The following is an 18,155-nucleotide window of genomic DNA, read 5'->3' on the forward strand; positions in this document are numbered from 1 at the left end:
TTAATAATGGTATGACTTAACACTTAAAAAATAAAACAGTCTGTTCTGTACTTTTCTTAGAATCAGAAGGCTGGTTTTTCTTTCAGAAACCCTTTATTGAATACAAACATCTTCAGGCTTGACACGTCATTAATGAAAGCGCTAGAAAAATAAATAATTTAAATACAAACAGACTCCCAGTCTCCTTTGTACTGTCAGCTAGTCTGGTCACAGTGAAACTAAACATCACCAGGACACGCCCCCATGGCTCTGACTGGATGAGTCATGGTGACGTCACGTGGCACATACGGTTAGCTGCTGCTGATGTCATCAACACGCCACAGCAGAAGTTAATATTTTTAATGTTAAAGACCCTGACCTAATAAGCCTCCTATGGCACTCGGACCCACCCACACATGGTCACTCGTGTTGTCATCCTTCAGCAGCGTCGTCATGGAGACGGCAGACCGACACCCACCAACACATGGTCACTCGTGTTGTCATCCTTCAGCAGTGTCGTCATGGAGACGGCAGACCCCGACACGTGTCACTCCTGTTCTCATCCTTCAGCAGCATCGTCATGAAGACGGCAGACCCACCACACACACACACGTGTCACTCCTGTTTTCATCCTTCAGCAGTGTTGTCATGGAGACGGCAGAACCACACCCACGTCACTCGTGTTTTTTTTTTATCCTGCAGCATCATTGTCATGGAAGCGGCGGAAAGGGAGCCGTCCGATAAGGCCGAAGGGAGTCGCCATGACAACCATCTCAGGAAACTAGTCCGCTTTATTCCCGATAAAATAGTACCTGCCGCGGGGTCGCGACCTCGCTGCTCCGTTGTCTAGCAACATCAGACATCAAAACAGCCAGCCAGCGACCGGTCGCACCGGCCGTCGCTATGGCGTGCAGGCGCCTCCCAGTCTTCATACGGGGTGAATGAGCAGGGTGCATTCTGGGTAGAGCGGCGGGCTGGGCCCCGGGTCGTCCCTCAGGTAGGCGGAGACCACGCGGTGGTCCAGACGCTGCTGGCGCCGCACGCCGTCCTGGGGTTTGGGGTCCAGGTCCAGGATGGAGGCGGAGAACGAGAAGGCCGCGCTGCTGGGAGGACCGCACGTTACATTTAGGGCGTTCAGCAAACGCTTTCACCCAAAGAGACTTAGAGTAAGTCCATTGGTTAGAAGAACGAGAAACAACAATATATCCCTGTTGGTACAGTGAGGATGTTCATAGAACCAAGGGCCAAGCACTAACAATCACTAGGTTAACCCATTCCCCGTATACAACAGAGATAGCTAGGATAAGATGCTACACAATGCCAAGGACTGTTTTCCAGTGCCAGGACGACGTATAACATACATACATCCATACATCCCTATAACTCACAAAACCTCAGCTTTTGTTTATAGATTGCAGCCTCAAATGACCGGGGAGGGCTAAAAGAAATTGAATTTACCGCCGGGGTGAGAACTTTAACCGTTGCTAGGCAGGGTTCCTCTCAAACTGTTTTCAAAATGGGAGCTTAGCAGGGCTGCCTCCGACGAGCCAGTCTCCACAGAGCACTGAGACGCAGCAGGTAAGCTCTTCATCCCAGTGCCTTTGTGGAGGAAGTTACCCTGAGGACCGGGGGAAGTTCCTCACAAGTAAACCGCGACGGAACCCGCAAGTGGAGGGCCGACTGAAGAGCAGATACGAGCAGCAGAGCGAAAACTGGACGAATACGCGCGTTTTAATGCTGCGTTCCAGGGACACGTTTTAGCCCGTAAGTTACGAGCTGGAACTGGGAATACATCGCTCTGGTACGAGTTATCACGTAGTGGGTTGCAGGTTTGACTGCCGTTCCAGGGCACTTTCAGGGGTGGAAGGTTCTGCGAACACGGGTTAGGGGTTGCCTGGAACGCACCATAACCCGAACCCCCGTGTCGCATCGCGGTGCACAGTGGAGCACCCACACAGGGCAGCTCAGGGCCTTCCTCACCGTTCGCTCCCGTCCTCCTCGTCGCGGCGGGGGACCAAGGTCACCATGATGGAGCAGTCCTTGGCCGTCATGGCAACGCGGTACTGCTGCACCTAGACACAAAGACCAACGGACATCAGATGTCACACGTTCATAGTACTTGATACTAGGGATCCACCGATACAGATTTTTTTTAGGACCGATACAGATTTTTTTTCATCAGCCTTAGCCGATAACCCGATACCGATTTTCTTGAGTCGATATTTGGAGCCGATAATACCCTGGAAATCCAGAGTTCTCGCGAGAGCACAATTTGAATTTGCTCAGCGAGTCACTCTGGGAACGAGCAATATACTCTTGTATATTCTTGGCCTCCCCTGGGCCAGAACATTAATCAATCACATCGATGTATCAATATAGGCGGGCAAAAAGCGTTGCTGTTTTACCGACCGGATACGGCAAGAGTCTTATATATTGGTTAGCTCCACTGGTCTGGATACGTCACCCCTTGCATTCTTCTGATTGGTCATAGTGTTATCCAATGTGTGTTATCCAGTGATATTTTCAAATGCATGCTTGGCTAAGCCTCCCTCAATTGACATCATAAAAATGACACAATGATGATAACAAATGTTACAATGTCTCAATTTTAAAAAATGGATATTTATTGAACTGCCTGTAAATCACAGCAAAAATAAAAAATATATATATCAGCCAATACCGATACACGTAAAAAACGCTGATATCAGCCGGCCGATATATCGGTCGATCACTACTTGATACACACAACCCTCCTCGTGATGAGTTATGGCTACCTTGGCGACAGCGTATTCTATGGACCCATCGTCCTCGGCCGGGCACTTCTGTAGCTTCTCCAGGAAGGCCTTGTCGTACGGCCCGTCGATCTGCAGGCGACTCCTGTACCGACACGCAAGGGTTACCATGGTTACGGTTGTGGAGCATTGTACGTATGGTCGCTATGGTTACGTAGTGAAGCATTGTACATGGGGACGTTACGGTTACAATAGTGGAGCGCTGTACACAGGGTCACTATGGTGACCATAGTGGGGCGTTGTACGTAGGGTCGCTATGTTTACTGTAGTGGAGCGTTGTGCGTGGGTTCGCTATGGTTACTGTAGTGGAGCGTTGTGCGTGGGGTCGCTATGGTTACTGTAGTGGAGCGTTGTGCGTGGGGTCGCCATGGTTACTGTTGTGGAGCGTTGTGCGTGGGGTCGCCATGGTTACTGTAGTGGAGCGTTGTGCGTGGGGTCGCCATGGTTACTGTAGTGGAGCGTTGTGCGTGGGGTCGCCATGGTTACTGTAGAGGAGCGTTGTGGGTGGGGTCGCTATGGTTACTGTAGTGGAGCGTTGTGCGTGGGGTCGCTATGGTTACTGAAGAGGAGCGTTATGGGTGGGGTCGCTATGGTTACTGTAGTGGAGCGTTGTGCGTGGGGTCGCTATGGTTACTGTAGTGGAGCGTTGTGCGTAGGGTCGCTATGGTTACTGTAGTGGAGCGTTGTGGTTGGAGTCGCTATGGTTACTGAAGTGGAGCGTTGCGTGTGGGGTCGCTATGGTTACTGTAGTGGAGCGTTGTGCGTGGGGTCACTATGGTTACCTCTCCTTGGGGAAGTGGTGCAGGTACTGCTCCACCCGCCGGTAGAGGGGGAGCAGCCCCTCGATGTCCAGAGAGTCCAACAGCTGGACCTGAAGGATCCTACCAAGCACACTGTCCCTGGGCAGGGGCTGGGGGTCTACACACAAACACACACACACACACACACACTTAGCTGGGGGGCTCTTACTCTGAAAAGCACCAGGATGTAGTTGGAAACATGTGCTACCTGTTCGGAGGAACTCTGTAGAGCAGAGGCTGGCCTCACACACCATCCTCCCCTCCAGCCTGCGCTCCACACCTTCATCACCCTCTTCATCACTACTCAGCAGACTGTCCACCAACACCTGAAACAAACACACACTTAGCCTACAGCCCAAACATCTCCTCTACAGCCGACCATCATCTGGAGGGTCCTGAACATAAACAAGTAACCTGAGGGTCCTAAACACCTCTACAGGAGACCATAACCTGGAGGTCAGCAGTAGGGCTCTGGTCTACAGCAGTTGGCTCTGGTCTACAGCAGTAGGCTCTGGTCTACAGCAGTAGGCTCTGGTCTACAGCAGTAGGCTCTGGTCTACAGCAGTAGGGCTCTGGTCTACAGCAGTAGGGCTCTGGTCTACAGCAGTAGGCTCTGGTCTACAGCAGTAGGGCTCTGGTCTACAGCAGTAGGCTCTGGTCTACAGCAGTAGGGCTCTGGTCTACAGCAGTAGGGCTCTGGTCTACAGCAGTAGGGCTCTGGTCTACAGCAGTAGGTCTGACCTGGATGAAGTCATGCAGGACCGTCTTGTTGCGTCCGTTTCCACAGCTGAAGTACGGCCGGAGCTTCTGCAGCAAGGAGCTGACAGACAGCATCTCATCCCGGTCGCCATGGATACACTTCCCTCCCTGGTACACAGATACACACACATTATAAAACACACATCCCAAACACCACGAGTCCGGCGGGCGTGTCCGGGTGGGCGTGTCCGCGTGTCTCACCTTGAAGATCTTAAAGTTGTTCTGAGGCTCCTCTATCAGGTGTTTGATGGCAAAATACATCCTCTGTCTGTTCCTGTTACACACACACAGATATAATACTGCAGTACATGTAGTAGTAGTACTAGTAGTAGTACGTTCAGTACATTTAGTAGTAGTATGTGCAGTACATGTAGTAGTAGTAGTACTAGTAGCAATAGTATGTGCAGTACATGTATTAGTAGTACTAGTAGTAGTATGTGCAGTACATGTAATAGTAGTAGTATGTGCAGTAGATTTAGTAGTAGTAGTTGTATGTGCCGTACATGTAATAGTAGTAGTATGTGGAGTAGATTTAGTAGTACTAGTAGTAGTATGTGCAGTAAATGTAGCAGTATGTGCAGTCCATGCTGTAGTAGTAGTAGTAGCAGTACTAGTAGTAGTATGTGCAGTACATGTAGTAGTATGTGCCGTCCATGCGGTCTTACCCTGAGAAAAGGTCCAGGGGGCAATACAGACTTTTCCTCTTCCACTTTCCGCTGGCCACCTGGAGACAAACACACCATGTGACCAGTTACCACACCATGTGACCAGTTAACAGACCATGTGACCAGTTAGTCACACCATGTGACCAGTTAACAGACCATGTGCCCAGTTAACAGACCATGTGCCCAGGGAAGGAAACAGACTGTTTGGTAAGCCACTAGCCCTCTAACCCTAGCCCTGACATCCATTTATTAATGGATGTAATACAATAAAAAAAATGGCCAGAATATTATGTAGGAAAACCAAACGGTTATCCGAAGTGTTCGATTATGTATCGGAGCCAGCCGTGATATTCCCATAACCATTCCGTACTACACATTAGTCACTGTGCTGACATGCATACACGTGAGACTTTATTTCCTCTTTCGGTTATTTTAAGTCGAGATTTGCTCTGAATCTAAGGCCTATCCCTCTTACAACACTACGGGTGATATTCAACGATAAGCAGGCAGAGGAAGTGCCTCACCCAAACAAACGGGATGACACGTCCTGGAATGCAAACCTTCCAGCTTCTTAGTTAGTAGTATAGTACTGATAGTACTGGTATAGTACCTTGTAGCGTTGGTGCATACAGTAGTATATTAGTGGCATAGTACCTTGTAGCGTTGATGCATACAGTAGTATAGTACCTTGTAGCGTTGGTGCATACAGTAGTATAGTACCTTGTAGCGTCGTGCATACAGTAGTATATTAGTGGCATAGTACCTTGTAGCGTTGGTGCATACAGTAGTATAGTACCTTGTAGCGTTGGTGCATGCAGTAGTATAGTACCTTGTAGCGTTGGTGCATACAGTGGCGACAGACTTTGGTCTTGATGTCCTTACTGACGTGTTCTGGCGACGGGAGAAAACCACACTTGGGCTGAAAACAGAGCAAGACAGACGTTAGAATGGTAAGGGCACAGGTAAGGACAGATCAGATACAGGGGTTTACATTAATATTGGCCCGGGTTCACCTTTGGTAACCACACACCTGTAGCTACATAGTTTGAATCTCGACAAAAAAATATAGTAATCGAGATTTGTCGTTCTTCCAACATTCTACAAATGCATTTCATTTTACGTTGATGTGTGCTGTTGCAATCCACGCTAGAAACGGCCCGGACACGTTCCGGCTGAGGTACGGCTCAGCGACGTCACAATGTGGTCCTCAGCGGGACGCCAGCCCGCTGGCGGTCCGCTGGCGACACTAGACTTGCTGTGCCGTGCCGCGACTGTAGCCAGTGGAATAGCCTACATTGACCAGAATGGTTTCTATTGTCTGCGGCGAACGATTTACTGCCGTGACGTTTCTGAGACGGATCTGGTGGAAACTTGCCTCAAGGAGCCGATAGAAGCTGGGAGGCCACTGTGACTGTGGTGGGGGGGGTGACCCACATAGACTGTTACAACACAGGTTCAACTTCTCATTCATTTGTGGATAATATCGCAGACTTAAAATGTTGAGTCTGCAATAAAAATATATATTTGTAATTTTTTATAAATAATAAAAAATAGAATATATAGATAAAAAACAAACAAAGTAAGTTCTTTGGTCTTCCTCGGATCCGAGGTCGGAGTGGATAATCCCGGGAGGAGTTAAAGGCAAGTAAGAGGGAATATAAGGGAGAGAGGGGGGCTCACTGGAGCCCGGTGAGGCTACGAGACGCACCATAACCAAGGGTTACCCTAACAACCCAATGATGCTACCAAAGATCTATGGTTGATTTTTTTCAAAGTAAAAGCCTGAATTTGGAAATGCAACTTGAAGGCCTGACCAAGCGTTGGGACAGGTTTCAGGCTTCACATAAGGCTGAACAACTCCTAAGGTAAGTCTAAGATTAGAGATAATACACAAAAAGAACAACAACTCAACTCACAATTATAATAATGAATAATCATCACTGAATAATTGTGTTTAGATTATGATATTACCATTAGTACCAGCAGTATAGTTATAACACTTATATGAACTCAGGCTGATTGACATCTAAAGCTGAGCGGTGTATAACTGGAGGGGTTCACCCCCGTGGGCCAGGCCCAAGATCGCTGCCAGGGTTGGACCCCCACTTCAACAGGGCGTCAGAGAAGTCTGGGGGCCAGCGGAACTGGGGGAACCCCCCCTGCCCACGCTTCATATAGGAAAAAATATCCTTGAAATACTAATAGAGTAAGGGGGGGGCAGAATCATCGATCGGTGTTTCGAGATATACGGCTACTCGAATTCTGAGCTACCCTGGGCGGGATTTAGCGTGAATATTCATTACGGAGGTTGTAGCACACAATACAAAGGAAAGATTTCAAATGACAGACTTGGATGCAAAATGTAGCCCTTTATTATACAGAAATGTGCTGATGGTGTATTAGCCTAGGACGACACCCTTGACAGATTATTTATCTAAATAGCCTTATGTTGTTAGAATTTATTAACTTTATTAGTGATCGACCGATATATCGGCCGGCCGATATTATCGGCCAATATTTGCGTTTTTTACGTGTATCGGCCGATATTTTATTCAGTATCGCCCATTGTATTTACTTTATTTTAATTTTTTCCTTCCGCACGATTTACAGACAGTTCATTAAACAGTTCATTTTTTTTTTATTGAGATATTGTAACATTTGTTATTATCATTGTGTCATTTTTATGATGTTAATTTAGGGAGGCTTAGCCTGGAAATCCAGACCCACATCTATAAAACTGTAGGGTCTGGCAACGAGTAATGAAAATGGCCCAACTTGAGGGGCGGCACAAAGCATGCATTTGAAAATATCAGAAGAATACAAGGGGTGACGTATCCAAACCAGTGGAGCTAACCAATAGATAAGACTCTTGCCGTATCCGGTCGGTAAAACAGCAACGCTTACACCGCCTATATTGATACATCAAGAGTATACACGAGTATATTGCTCGTTCCCAGAGTGACTCCCTGAGCAAATTCAAATTGTGCTCTTGCGAGAACTCTGGATTTCCAGGGTATTATCGGCCCCAAATATCGGCTCAAGAAATTCTGTATCGGCGTATCGGTTATCGGCTAAGGCTGATGAAAAAATATAGGTATCGGTCCAAAAAAATCCATATCGGTCGATCCCTAAACTTTATGCAAGGTCTACGTTCGTGCAGTACTCGGCGTTGACTTGGTCCTAAAGATACAATATTATTGTAAATTATATCACATCAAAAAAGCGGTAGCTAACGTTAGTTGAATCAAGCAAACGAATAGCTGTTGTTTTTGCTCCAAAAAGCTTGACTTACCTCGAATTTAACATAAGATAGTTCCTTCAAATAAGGCCTGCACGGTATAGACTGAAATGTATATCACGGTATGATTTGAGGCATAGACGGTAACGGTATTATATCACGGTATGTTAATTTTGTCTTCTAATTTCGATATTAATGCTTCTGAAGGGGTAAAATACTGGCAAGGCAGCAAAACTGCATAAAAAAAATAAAAATCTTATCTGAAGTTACTTCAGATAAGGTTTTGGTTGATTTTGTCGAAAGGGCTGGCTTTGGAAAATGCCTGCGGAAGCAATGGCTGATATGCAGAGACAGCTTCAAGCTACCGTCTGTCTCGTACGGTGTGGAATGAGACCTCGTGAAGGGACTACCGGCAAGCACGCAGGCGCAATAGCAAAAACTGCCTGAGAAGGCAGTATCGCTGTCAAATCTGTCCCTGGGAAAAGTAACATTGCGCCGAATTGAAAAAGGAACTATGTTTCGTTACCATATTTTCAGTAGTTGCGCGTAACTTTTCTTTTTACATGAAAAAGTAGTTAGGTGACTGTATTAACGCGTTACTTACTTTGTTGTACCGTACTTTCTATACCGTTTATACCGTACACCCCTACTTCAAATTGACGTTAAGAGTTTCCATCAGACTCGCGCGGTAGCCAGGCGTCTCATCCAAAGGCGAGCTCAGTCGGCGCTGTGTGATTCAAGATTCTGAAGCAAGTGCTGAGATTCCGATTGGCCCAGAGAAATGTCAATTATAAGAATTATCCAATAATGTTTCGCAATTCTAGCCTGCATGGCAGGCTAGAATTGCATATGAAGGACCTTCATATGCACCTTCATATGAAGGGCCTTCCCCCCCCCCTAAAAGAAAACTCTCCCGTTCTATGCGATTCACGTGATCACCACCCAATAGACCAAGAAAACGGCGATTGTTGCCAAAAAGCGACAAGTTTGCAGGTGTGAATTGCCCACCGGTCAACCAGGCGAGGCGACAGCCAGCTCGTCGGGAGCAGTCAGGGTGAGGTGCCTTGCTCAGGGACACCTCGACACTCAGTTAGGACACACATGAACCAGAAACCTTCCGGTTACCAGCCAGCCCGCTCTACCTCCTGAGCCACATGCCGCCCATAAGGGTGTGTCTAATGGAGTCAACAAGGCAACCGTGGCACCATTATTAGAATAAAAAGCAGAATTCACTTAATCAACAGTAAAAGTCTAACAGTCCTCCAGGTCGTAACAGGATCAACCGGTTAATTATTGTGCAGAGACAAAGCCCAACTAATCGAGAGGTTGCATCAATCCATCAACTCTGTTACTTTGCCATCGTTATCTCAGCCATGCATAATGCCTCTATCCACCACACCCAAGAGTGCTAATTAACTGCCCTGACCTCTGATCCATATATGGTCCTGACCAAATATGGGTGTCATCACGTTTAGCAAACACAAATTGCATAGTAATAGGCATTTCATAAGCTGGCATTAGCTTTATTCACACAGAGGTTTGGGGCTACCAAGGGCGGCGCCCAGTGCAAACTTACTTACCATGTTCCGCTAAATGTAATAAGGAAAAGACAAATAGACTTCTACATCTTGCATTGGCTCCTGGGCCGCAGGTTGAGAACTAGTGCCCTCATGTCAACCCATGATGCAGGATGACAGCAGTAGGACGTTTCCTGGAAGCACAACTCAGCAGTTCAAACCGGTTGGTTTCATGGCCTTTCTGCATGAAAACCAGTTATTTAGACCAATAGCAGGTAGGGAGGGATGCTGTTTAGACCAATAGCCGACTAGTACCATGGTTGCCATAGCAAGGGGTGAGTGAAGTTGTGACACTTCTTACTGGCTCAGAAACTCCTCCGTTCAACAGAGACCCATTCAGAATATCAACTAGTTCTCCTCGTCCGCCAACCCTTCCTCCTGTCAAACCTCCTCCTGCCCGTATGTCTGGCTCTCAGGACAGCCCCATGTCTAGAGCTGCCCCAACCTGCTGTAGTTCTGCTCCAGGCCTCCTCTAGAGCTGCTCTAAAGCTTCTCCAGCCCTGCTCCAGCTCCATCTAGAGCTGATCTAACCTGCTTTACTGCTGCTCCAGCCCTGATCTAGTGATGCCATATAGCAGACCTAGATCTGCTCCAGTGCTGCTCAAGGCCTTTTCTAGTGCTGCTATGGAGCTGCTCTAGAGCTGCTCAAGAGCTGAGCGAACGGAGAGAAAAGGATGTTGAATATACAGAAATGACAGTAGCAAAGCGTTGTTGTGAAGCACTTCAGTAATACACTGTACATTCACTTGATTCCTGTAGCACTGTACTGAGGCGTGTGTGGGTATTACCTTTATCTCCACGCAGAGAGGGGGGTTGTGTGTCGGTATGGAGGGGGTGGTCAGGTTGGGCAGACAGAGGGCAGCACCGCTGTAGATATCCATCACCTTATCACACCTCCAGGCTACACACACACACTTCAGTATATAGATCCAGCAGACACAGAACATATCCACCATTCCCATCAGAACACAGCCTTGTCCCGCCTACCTGGTCTGTGGTGTTGAACCTTGATTGACAGCTGTCTGACAAACTCCAGTGGCAGTTTGACAACTTCCTGTTGACAAAAAAGGGACTTTGGTCGCTTGTTTCCAAGGGCAACACCACCTCTGCGGGATAGTCATGGTTTCTATTGTAACATAGCAACAATGGCTCGCTGGTCTGCTGCCTCTCAACACCCGATAGCATCACTTCAGATAGACGGGTAGAGAGACAGACAGGTAGAGAGAATGAGAATGACAGTTAGCGAGACAGGCAGGCAGAGAGACCCACAGGCAGACAGACAGGTAGAGCGATAAGACAGGCAGAGAATCAGAAAGACAGGGAGAGACAGACCGGTAGACAGATAGGTAGACAGATTGAGGGACAGACAGGGGTCTTACTCCACTGTGGACGAACTTGTCTCCCAGTAGAGGACTCATCACGTTGTTACTGAAGTCGACGATGTTCTCCATCTGCCTGAACGTTTCCTCTGTAGTCTACACACAAGACGCACAATAGACACACACCGGACACACAACATAACAGACACGTTTAGGAAAGGGTCCAGTGGTAGTAGCTCTGCACGATAAATCATATTAAAAACACAATCTTGATTCGTAACTCTACGAGATCTCATTTCTTCATGACAACTATTCTGCTGCATTTGATGAGGGACATCAGCTGCATCAAAACAAGCGCTCCTACTTTCACCCTGACCGATGTTGTGTAAGTAAGAGATTAAAAGAGACTGAAGTTGATTGTGTGAATGTTCAGCGTCAGATTCATGAAGCGGTTGCATTGAAGCTAAAAAGAGGAGTGTTCCCTTTCTGTTGTCCATTGTTGATGTGCCAGTCCTATATCAGTTACTGAAATGGTCTCTGTTGAGTGTCCTTGTGTATCGTATAAATGAGTTCAATAAACATTTATATTGGAAATACATCACTAAAGAATCTCAACCTCAATTCCGAGCAAGAAAATCATGATACTAATTTTAGAATGGTGCAGCCCTAATCAGTAGTAGTATTGCATTAGTGGTAGTAGTTTTCTAACCTGTGGGGCATTCTCAGCATCTTCTGACGAGTACTTGAGGAGGCGTAGAACCCTGGACATCTGAACACAACCCAGAACAACAGAAAATAACTAAATGACAGAATTGACAGTTGAATGAAATATAAAACATGCGTCACTTCCCATCTCGTGCCATTCAACTCAAATAACTTTATCTTTCCGTTAAGACATTGGTATGAAGATAGTCACGGTGCGTTAGGGCATGTGAGACACACAACAAACAAGTGCAGCACAATAAACAAGGGCATGTACAAAGCCCTGTGAGGCGCCCTAGGCGGGACTTAAACGTAGTCCATTAAGAGGTTAAAAACCTTTCACATGAATAAAGTGACTATGACCACCTAGTACCGCACCCATCCTGACTGATTATTTGCATAGGACAACTGGTTATCAACCGGTCCGTCAACACCCCCTCACCCTCACACACACAAACAGCGTGTCTTGCCCAACAAGACGGGACGTGTCCCCGCTTCGCCAAAAGTGAAGTTCGCGACCCGCCTCCTGGTCAGCGTCCTTCACGAGACAGCATCCCCAAAAACTTATATAAGTTAGTGAAGTTTCTAAATAAGTTGTTCAGAGGAGTTCACTCGGCTGGTCCGAGGAGCCATGACTCCGTGTCAGCCGAGAGAGCCGGGAGCTGAAGTCGTGGGACTGAATTTCTGGGTCCCGACCCCGGCTTCGTCGGCTGAACGTCGGGCTCCTTGTGTAGCCTAGCTTAGCCTAGCCTAGCCTCACCGGTAAACACCCCATCAACAAGCTGCTAGTTAGCCTAGCCTTTCTCACCTGTACGTGTGAAACTACGAGGCTTTTGTTCCCCTCGCCGTGATAGTTCCACTCATTCTCGTCCATTTTGTCCACTAAGTCCATAACAGAACCATAAACCGCACTGAAGCCCCTCGGGCGACCAGCTGAGAAGTACCCTGGCAGAGTTTGACGACGTGCGGCAGCAGGAGCTGCTGAGCTGCCGCTAACTGCGAGACTACCAGGATGTTCCGCCCACTCGGCTCCCATTGGCCACAAGCTCTGGTCACAAGGATTGCGTCCCTGTCCTTATAGGTCACATCGCAATTTACGTCTCTTCGTTTCCAAGTTTCAGTGATTCATGAAACGCCTGATAAAAAAAGTAAATTTAAAGGACCAGTGTGTAGAATAATATTTTCCATTTAGTTTTGGATACAAACTTTGCAAGAAAGACTCATAATGTTCCTCTGCTTTGAAACTGCCATTCACATAAGTTTAGTAAAAGGACGTAAGAGGAAAAAGAGAATAGCTCGTTTTCAGTGGTTATACGAGTCCCCTCTTAGAGGAGGTTAGACTTCTAGGACACTTTTAGTAGAATACACAACAAGACTCATGTTAATGGGATTATTAACTAATTAAGACATACTTATAAATATAATATTCTATTTCTGCAAGTCTGTTCTATGGATTCCACTGCATTCTACATACTCCTTTAGACCAGGGGCGATTCTAGGGTCAGAGCTTTAGAGGTGCTGAGCACTCAATGAGCCCCACTGCCACACCACCCACCCTTTTTTCACACAAAAACAAAAAATATTTCTATTGAAAAATAACTTCATAATTTTAACATTGGTTCAACTAACTCAAAAGATTTTATGTTTTGGACATTATTTAACAATTTCAAAGACGAACAAATATAATTTTTAGAATAACATTTCTTACTCCCAAGTTTTAGGGGTGCTGAGCCCCTTTTTAGGGGTGCTTCAGCACCCCTAAAAATGGGCTAGCCTCGCCCCTGCTTTAGACCCTACAAATTAGACTACATTGAGTATTATTAGATCGATTACGGTCAGAATATTAAACTTACATTATAAACTGTTAATTAAGTCTACTTCTACTTCTGTAGGCATAATTTTTGCATTTACATAAAGTAAATTAAACAATTAAGGAATACAGTAGTCCTACCAATAAGGGGAGCTAGAACGTTTGTTCTAGACCAAAGGTTCCCAACCTTTGACCTCAGGTGTACCACTTAATTTTTCATCAAGACCTTTCGCGGACCACCTCGCAAATGTTAAAATAAAGATAAATACATGGAGTGGCTGAGCAAAGAGTACCAGCGTCTTTAATGTACAATTATGACAGCAGCAAGGCCAGTGAGACAGTGGGAACAAAAAGCCATAAACGCTGGACACACTTTCAGTGTTTTTATTTAGCAAAATCAAATGAACGCAAAACATGAATGGAAAATATATGATTGAACACACAAAGCAACACCAGTTCTGAAATAATAATCCATAATACCATATTTACTGAACAATATTATAGCAACTTATTTAGTTCCAGTTTACATTTATTTTTCTACGATTGTAAATTGTTATATTCCGGGAATAAAGGTCCTAGTGAACACCTGCTTTTCCCGCAGGTTATAAAAGAATGACTGCTAGAGTGTGTGGAGGTTTTTGCATGTATTTAAATGATCCGCATGAGGGATTGTTTTTAAAGAGCTCTTTGAGATACGATTGAATACCAGAACTGCTCTCTGTGTTAACTGACACTGATAGGGACTAGGCTGGCAGGTTATTCTGTGTTAGAAATAGTATGATTACAGTACATTACATTTCTTTAGCTGACTCAAGTGATTTACTATAAGTTCCATCACCAACGAAGATTGGTATGGTGCTGACAATAGCTCTATATTTAAGACAATATTATGCTTGTAAATAAATAGGTTCTAGGCTCTAAATGTCATACAACAATAGTTATATATTTAATTCAATAATATGCTCTTTATTTAATATCATAATCGTATCTGTATTAAATTAAGAGCATATCATTGTATTAAATATATAACTATTGTTGTATTTAAGTGAAGTAAGTAATATAATGCTCTAAATTAATCCAGCAATAGTTTTTTTTATTTTTAATACAATAATAACCTCTTAATTTAATATAGATTGTGTTTTTGTCGGCAGGGGGCAGTAAAGAAACAGACAGCCCTCAGGCGAGCAGCTTCTCCTAGAGAAGAAGTACGGAGCGCAGGGATTGGCCAGAGCAGGATGTGCACTTGCATGCTGAGCGCGCTGTGTGTTTACCTCACAATACATGAGTTTACAACATAAATGTATCCTACTTTTATCAATACATTAATTTGGTGTTGAATATCCACTATAAAGTGATCTGGGGTGTGTCGGGTTGTATGTGGAGAGCTGCGGACCTGTTTTAGGACACACATCTCTGTTGTTGGTGAGTTAAAATATGAAGCGGTGAGGGTTTGGTGTCTCAGCTCTTGTTGGTTTCATGATGATGATGATAATAATGATGAGCTGAAGAGGGGGAAAGTTAGCCTGCTGTGGCTAACTAGCTGGCCTGCTGGGTGTCAGACACTATTCACCTATCCTCCTCACACTACTAGATCTACCAGAGTTCACTACTCTAGAGGACAGGACCACAGGTGGAGCAGTCAAGGCCATTTTTTTACATTTATAAATTCGATTTATAAACTCCATATTCAGAGTTGACAAAAGTGCTGTCCAGAATGTGACTTAAAACAGCATCAAATATGTACAACCCAACAATAACACAGAACAGACATTTAGAAGAGGTGCATATTTCACAGAAAGAAAAAAGCTTAGGAAATTGAGTTGACAGAATGTGAGTTCAAACAGCATCCTTGATAACCTACTGACAATAACACAGAGAACAGAAGGTAAAAAGGTGTTCATGATGAGCAGAACGATTTTTAAAAAGTCAAAGGCCAGGGAGAAAAGGCAAGTTTTTAGTCTGGTTTTGAAAGTGTCATAAGAAGGGGCAGACAGGGATGTCAGGCTATTCCACAGTTTCTTGGGTAGCAGCAGAAATAGCAGGATCCCCATTGTGCTTAAGCGGGGCTCGCTGGACAGTAAGAAGATGCTGCTACGTTTTGGAATGGTGGAAAATAACATGTTGAAGTTAGCCATAAAATGAGGATGACAGGGAACAAGTGACACTCAGTTTGTTGCACTGCACACCTTCACATCGTCAATCTTTCTTCCTGTGTGACAGCTTCCTGTGTGACATCGTCATCATGCAAGCCCCGCCCCCCAAAAGGCTGCGAGGGGAGCAGGGCGCGGTGGAAGGCTTTGGAGACGACGAGGACTTCACCCAGGACGACCTGGACGAGATAGACGTCATCTCCTCTCAGGCCGTCAGACCACTCCCATTGGCCGGACCCATAGCCAATCACAGCCGAGGAAACCCTGCTGGGAGGCCTGGGGCAGAAGGTGAGTCGGCCTGACTGGAATTCAAATAAAATCATTTGTGCAACAACACTACAGTGTGTGTGTGTGTGTGTGTGTGTGTGTGTGTGTGTGTGTGTGTGTGTGTGTGTGTGTGTGTGTGTTACAGACCGAGGGGACTACCAGAGCTTGCTGGAGACTCAACGGTCAGAACTCAGAGAGAAGGTGATCACCCATATACCATAATCTTTCCATCAAATATCCATTGGATAACCACCATAACATAGCAAGACCATAACATAACCATTACATAACAAGACCATAACCTTAACTACACCGAATCATAACCACGCACTGACATAACCAAAACATAACCACACCATAACATAACCACACCATAACATAGCCTTTACATAACCATAACATAACCACACCATAACATTACCCCACTCTAACATACCCATAACCAAAACCATAACATAACAAGGACATAACCGTGTGTGTGTGTGTGTGTGCAGCTGAAGGAGGTGGAGGAGCAGGTGTTGATGAAGGAGGGGGAGATCAGGCTGCTGAGGGACTCCCTCAGAGGAGTCCAGCTGGAGAAGGATGTGCAGAGGGAGCAGCGCCTCCTGCTGGAGAGGCAGAAGCACGAGGAGCGGCAGGAGAGGGAGAAGGAGCTGTTGAAGAAGGTGAGGGGTGGAACGAACCCTACCTGGCTGCACCACCACACCTCATCCACGTCGCACAGATCCTCCACGTCACCACAACGCTCGTGATGTCTGTGATCCTGAATGTGTTGTGATGATGTGGTTCAGACCCTGAATGTGTTGTGATGATGTGGTTCAGACCCTGAATGTGTTGTGATGATGTGGTTCAGACCCTGAATGTGTTGTGATGATGTGGTTCAGACCCTGAATGTGTTGTGATGATGTGGTTCAGACCCTGAATGTGTTGTGATGATGTGGTTCAGACCCTGAATGTGTTGTGATGATGTGGTTCAGACCCTGAATGTGTTGTGATGATGTGGTTCAGACCCTGAATGTGTTGTGATGATGTGGTTCAGTCCCTGAATGTGTTGTGATGATGTGGTTCAGATGTGGGTGATGTTCTTGGTTCAGACCCTGAATGTGAGTGTGGTTCTTGGTTCAGACCCTCAGTGTGTGAGTGATGTCCTTGGTTCAGATTCTGAGTGTGCGCGATGTTCTTGGTTCAGACCCTGAATGTGAGTGTGGTTCTTGGTTCAGACCCTCAGTGTGTGAGTGATGTCCTTGGTTCAGATTCTGAGTGTGCGCGATGTTCTTGGTTCAGACCCTGAATGTGAGTGTGGTTCTTGGTTCAGATCCTAATGTGAGCGATGTTCTTGGTTCAGATCCTAATGTGAGCGATGTTCTTTGTTCAGACCCTGAATGTAAGTGTGGTTCTTGGTTCAGACCCTGAATGTGAGTGTGGTTCTTGGTTCAGACCCTGAATGTGAGTGTGGTTCTTGGTTCAGACCCTCAGTGTGTGAGTGACGTTCTTGGTTCAGATCCAGTCCCTCCAGGCTGAGCTCCACTTCAAGGAGGCTGAGATCAACGAGACGAGGAGTAAACTGGTGAAGAACTCCTCCCCTCTGGCCAGGAACAGGTGAGACATCAAACACCTCCTCCTTCCTGATGCTCTAACTAGTCACTGCTACTCTAACTAGTCCCTGTAACTAGTCCTGCTACTCTTACTAGTCCTGCTACTTTAACTAGTCCTGCTACTCTAACTAGTCCCTCTAACTAGTCCTGCTACTCTTACTAGTCCCCGCTACTCTAACCAGTTCCTCTAACTAGTCCCGGATTCTCAGAACAGTCTCTCATGACTCTAACTAGTACCTTCTGTTCTAACTAGTCAGAGCTGGTTGGTTGGGATGGGTTTGGGGGGGGGGGGTATTAGATGATTCTAATTGTCTCTTATGTCTCTTTGAAGTCCCAGAGGGCACACCGCCTCTGCCCAGGTGCATCATGGGAACAGTAGTCTATCTCCAGCAGGAAATAGTTTCATCACCAAGGAGACGTTTGCTGCCCAGCTCCCCGCCAAGACCAACCCCACCGGACCGGATGGTACAACCCTGACTGGGGAACCAACAGCCCCTGCCAG

At 46.1% G+C, this 18,155-nt stretch overlaps 2 protein-coding genes across 3 annotated transcripts in view; one reads left to right on the forward strand and one right to left on the reverse strand.

The window, feature by feature from the left end:
• Positions 1 to 70: 70 nt before the first annotated feature.
• ippk (inositol 1,3,4,5,6-pentakisphosphate 2-kinase) lies at positions 71 to 12,817 on the reverse strand. 2 transcript variants are annotated; one of them, XM_079748153.1, is made up of 14 exons: positions 12,640 to 12,817; positions 11,839 to 11,898; positions 11,190 to 11,285; positions 10,798 to 10,864; positions 10,599 to 10,711; positions 5,825 to 5,914; positions 4,996 to 5,054; positions 4,532 to 4,604; positions 4,313 to 4,438; positions 3,780 to 3,897; positions 3,554 to 3,689; positions 2,754 to 2,856; positions 1,960 to 2,051; positions 71 to 1,082 (listed from the first exon to the last, which is right to left on the reverse strand). In XM_079748153.1, exons 1-14 carry the CDS (start codon positions 12,721 to 12,723, stop codon positions 908 to 910), a joined length of 1,392 nt encoding a protein of 463 aa, XP_079604279.1. In that variant the 5' UTR covers positions 12,724 to 12,817; the 3' UTR covers positions 71 to 907. The 2 variants fall into 2 exon arrangements, with proteins under 2 accessions (XP_079604279.1, XP_079604280.1); XM_079748154.1 differs by having other exon boundaries at positions 75 to 1,079.
• Positions 12,818 to 14,950: 2,133 nt separating this feature from the next.
• Positions 14,951 to 18,155, forward strand: part of atrip (ATR interacting protein) — an 11,107-nt gene continuing 7,902 nt past the window's right edge. Inside the window, exons 1-6 of the mRNA XM_079748521.1 lie at positions 14,951 to 15,063; positions 15,862 to 16,079; positions 16,204 to 16,259; positions 16,553 to 16,723; positions 17,560 to 17,657; positions 17,985 to 18,155. The exon at positions 17,985 to 18,155 is cut by the window's right edge and continues 8 nt beyond it. Coding sequence (XP_079604647.1) covers positions 15,884 to 16,079; positions 16,204 to 16,259; positions 16,553 to 16,723; positions 17,560 to 17,657; positions 17,985 to 18,155 — 692 coding nt within the window. The 5' untranslated portion in view covers positions 14,951 to 15,063; positions 15,862 to 15,883. The remainder of the gene's footprint in view (positions 15,064 to 15,861; positions 16,080 to 16,203; positions 16,260 to 16,552; positions 16,724 to 17,559; positions 17,658 to 17,984) is intronic.

Source organism: Pollachius pollachius (assembly GCF_949987615.1).
Source record: "Pollachius pollachius genome assembly, chromosome: 12".
Taxonomy (NCBI): domain Eukaryota; kingdom Metazoa; phylum Chordata; class Actinopteri; order Gadiformes; family Gadidae; genus Pollachius; species Pollachius pollachius.

Bases quoted from the DNA above. Each gene is read 5' to 3' on its own strand.
- ippk (XM_079748153.1), bottom strand. From the start codon at position 12,723: ATGGACTTAGTGGACAAAATGGACGAGAATGAGTGGAACTATCACGGC. The intron at 11,286-11,838 runs GTTAGAAAACTA...TCTTGTGTGTAG, and splicing joins ATGCTGAGAATGCCCCACAG to ACTACAGAGGAAACGTTCAG. The intron at 2,052-2,753 runs GTAGCCATAACT...CTTTGTGTCTAG, and splicing joins TAGAATACGCTGTCGCCAAG to GTGCAGCAGTACCGCGTTGC.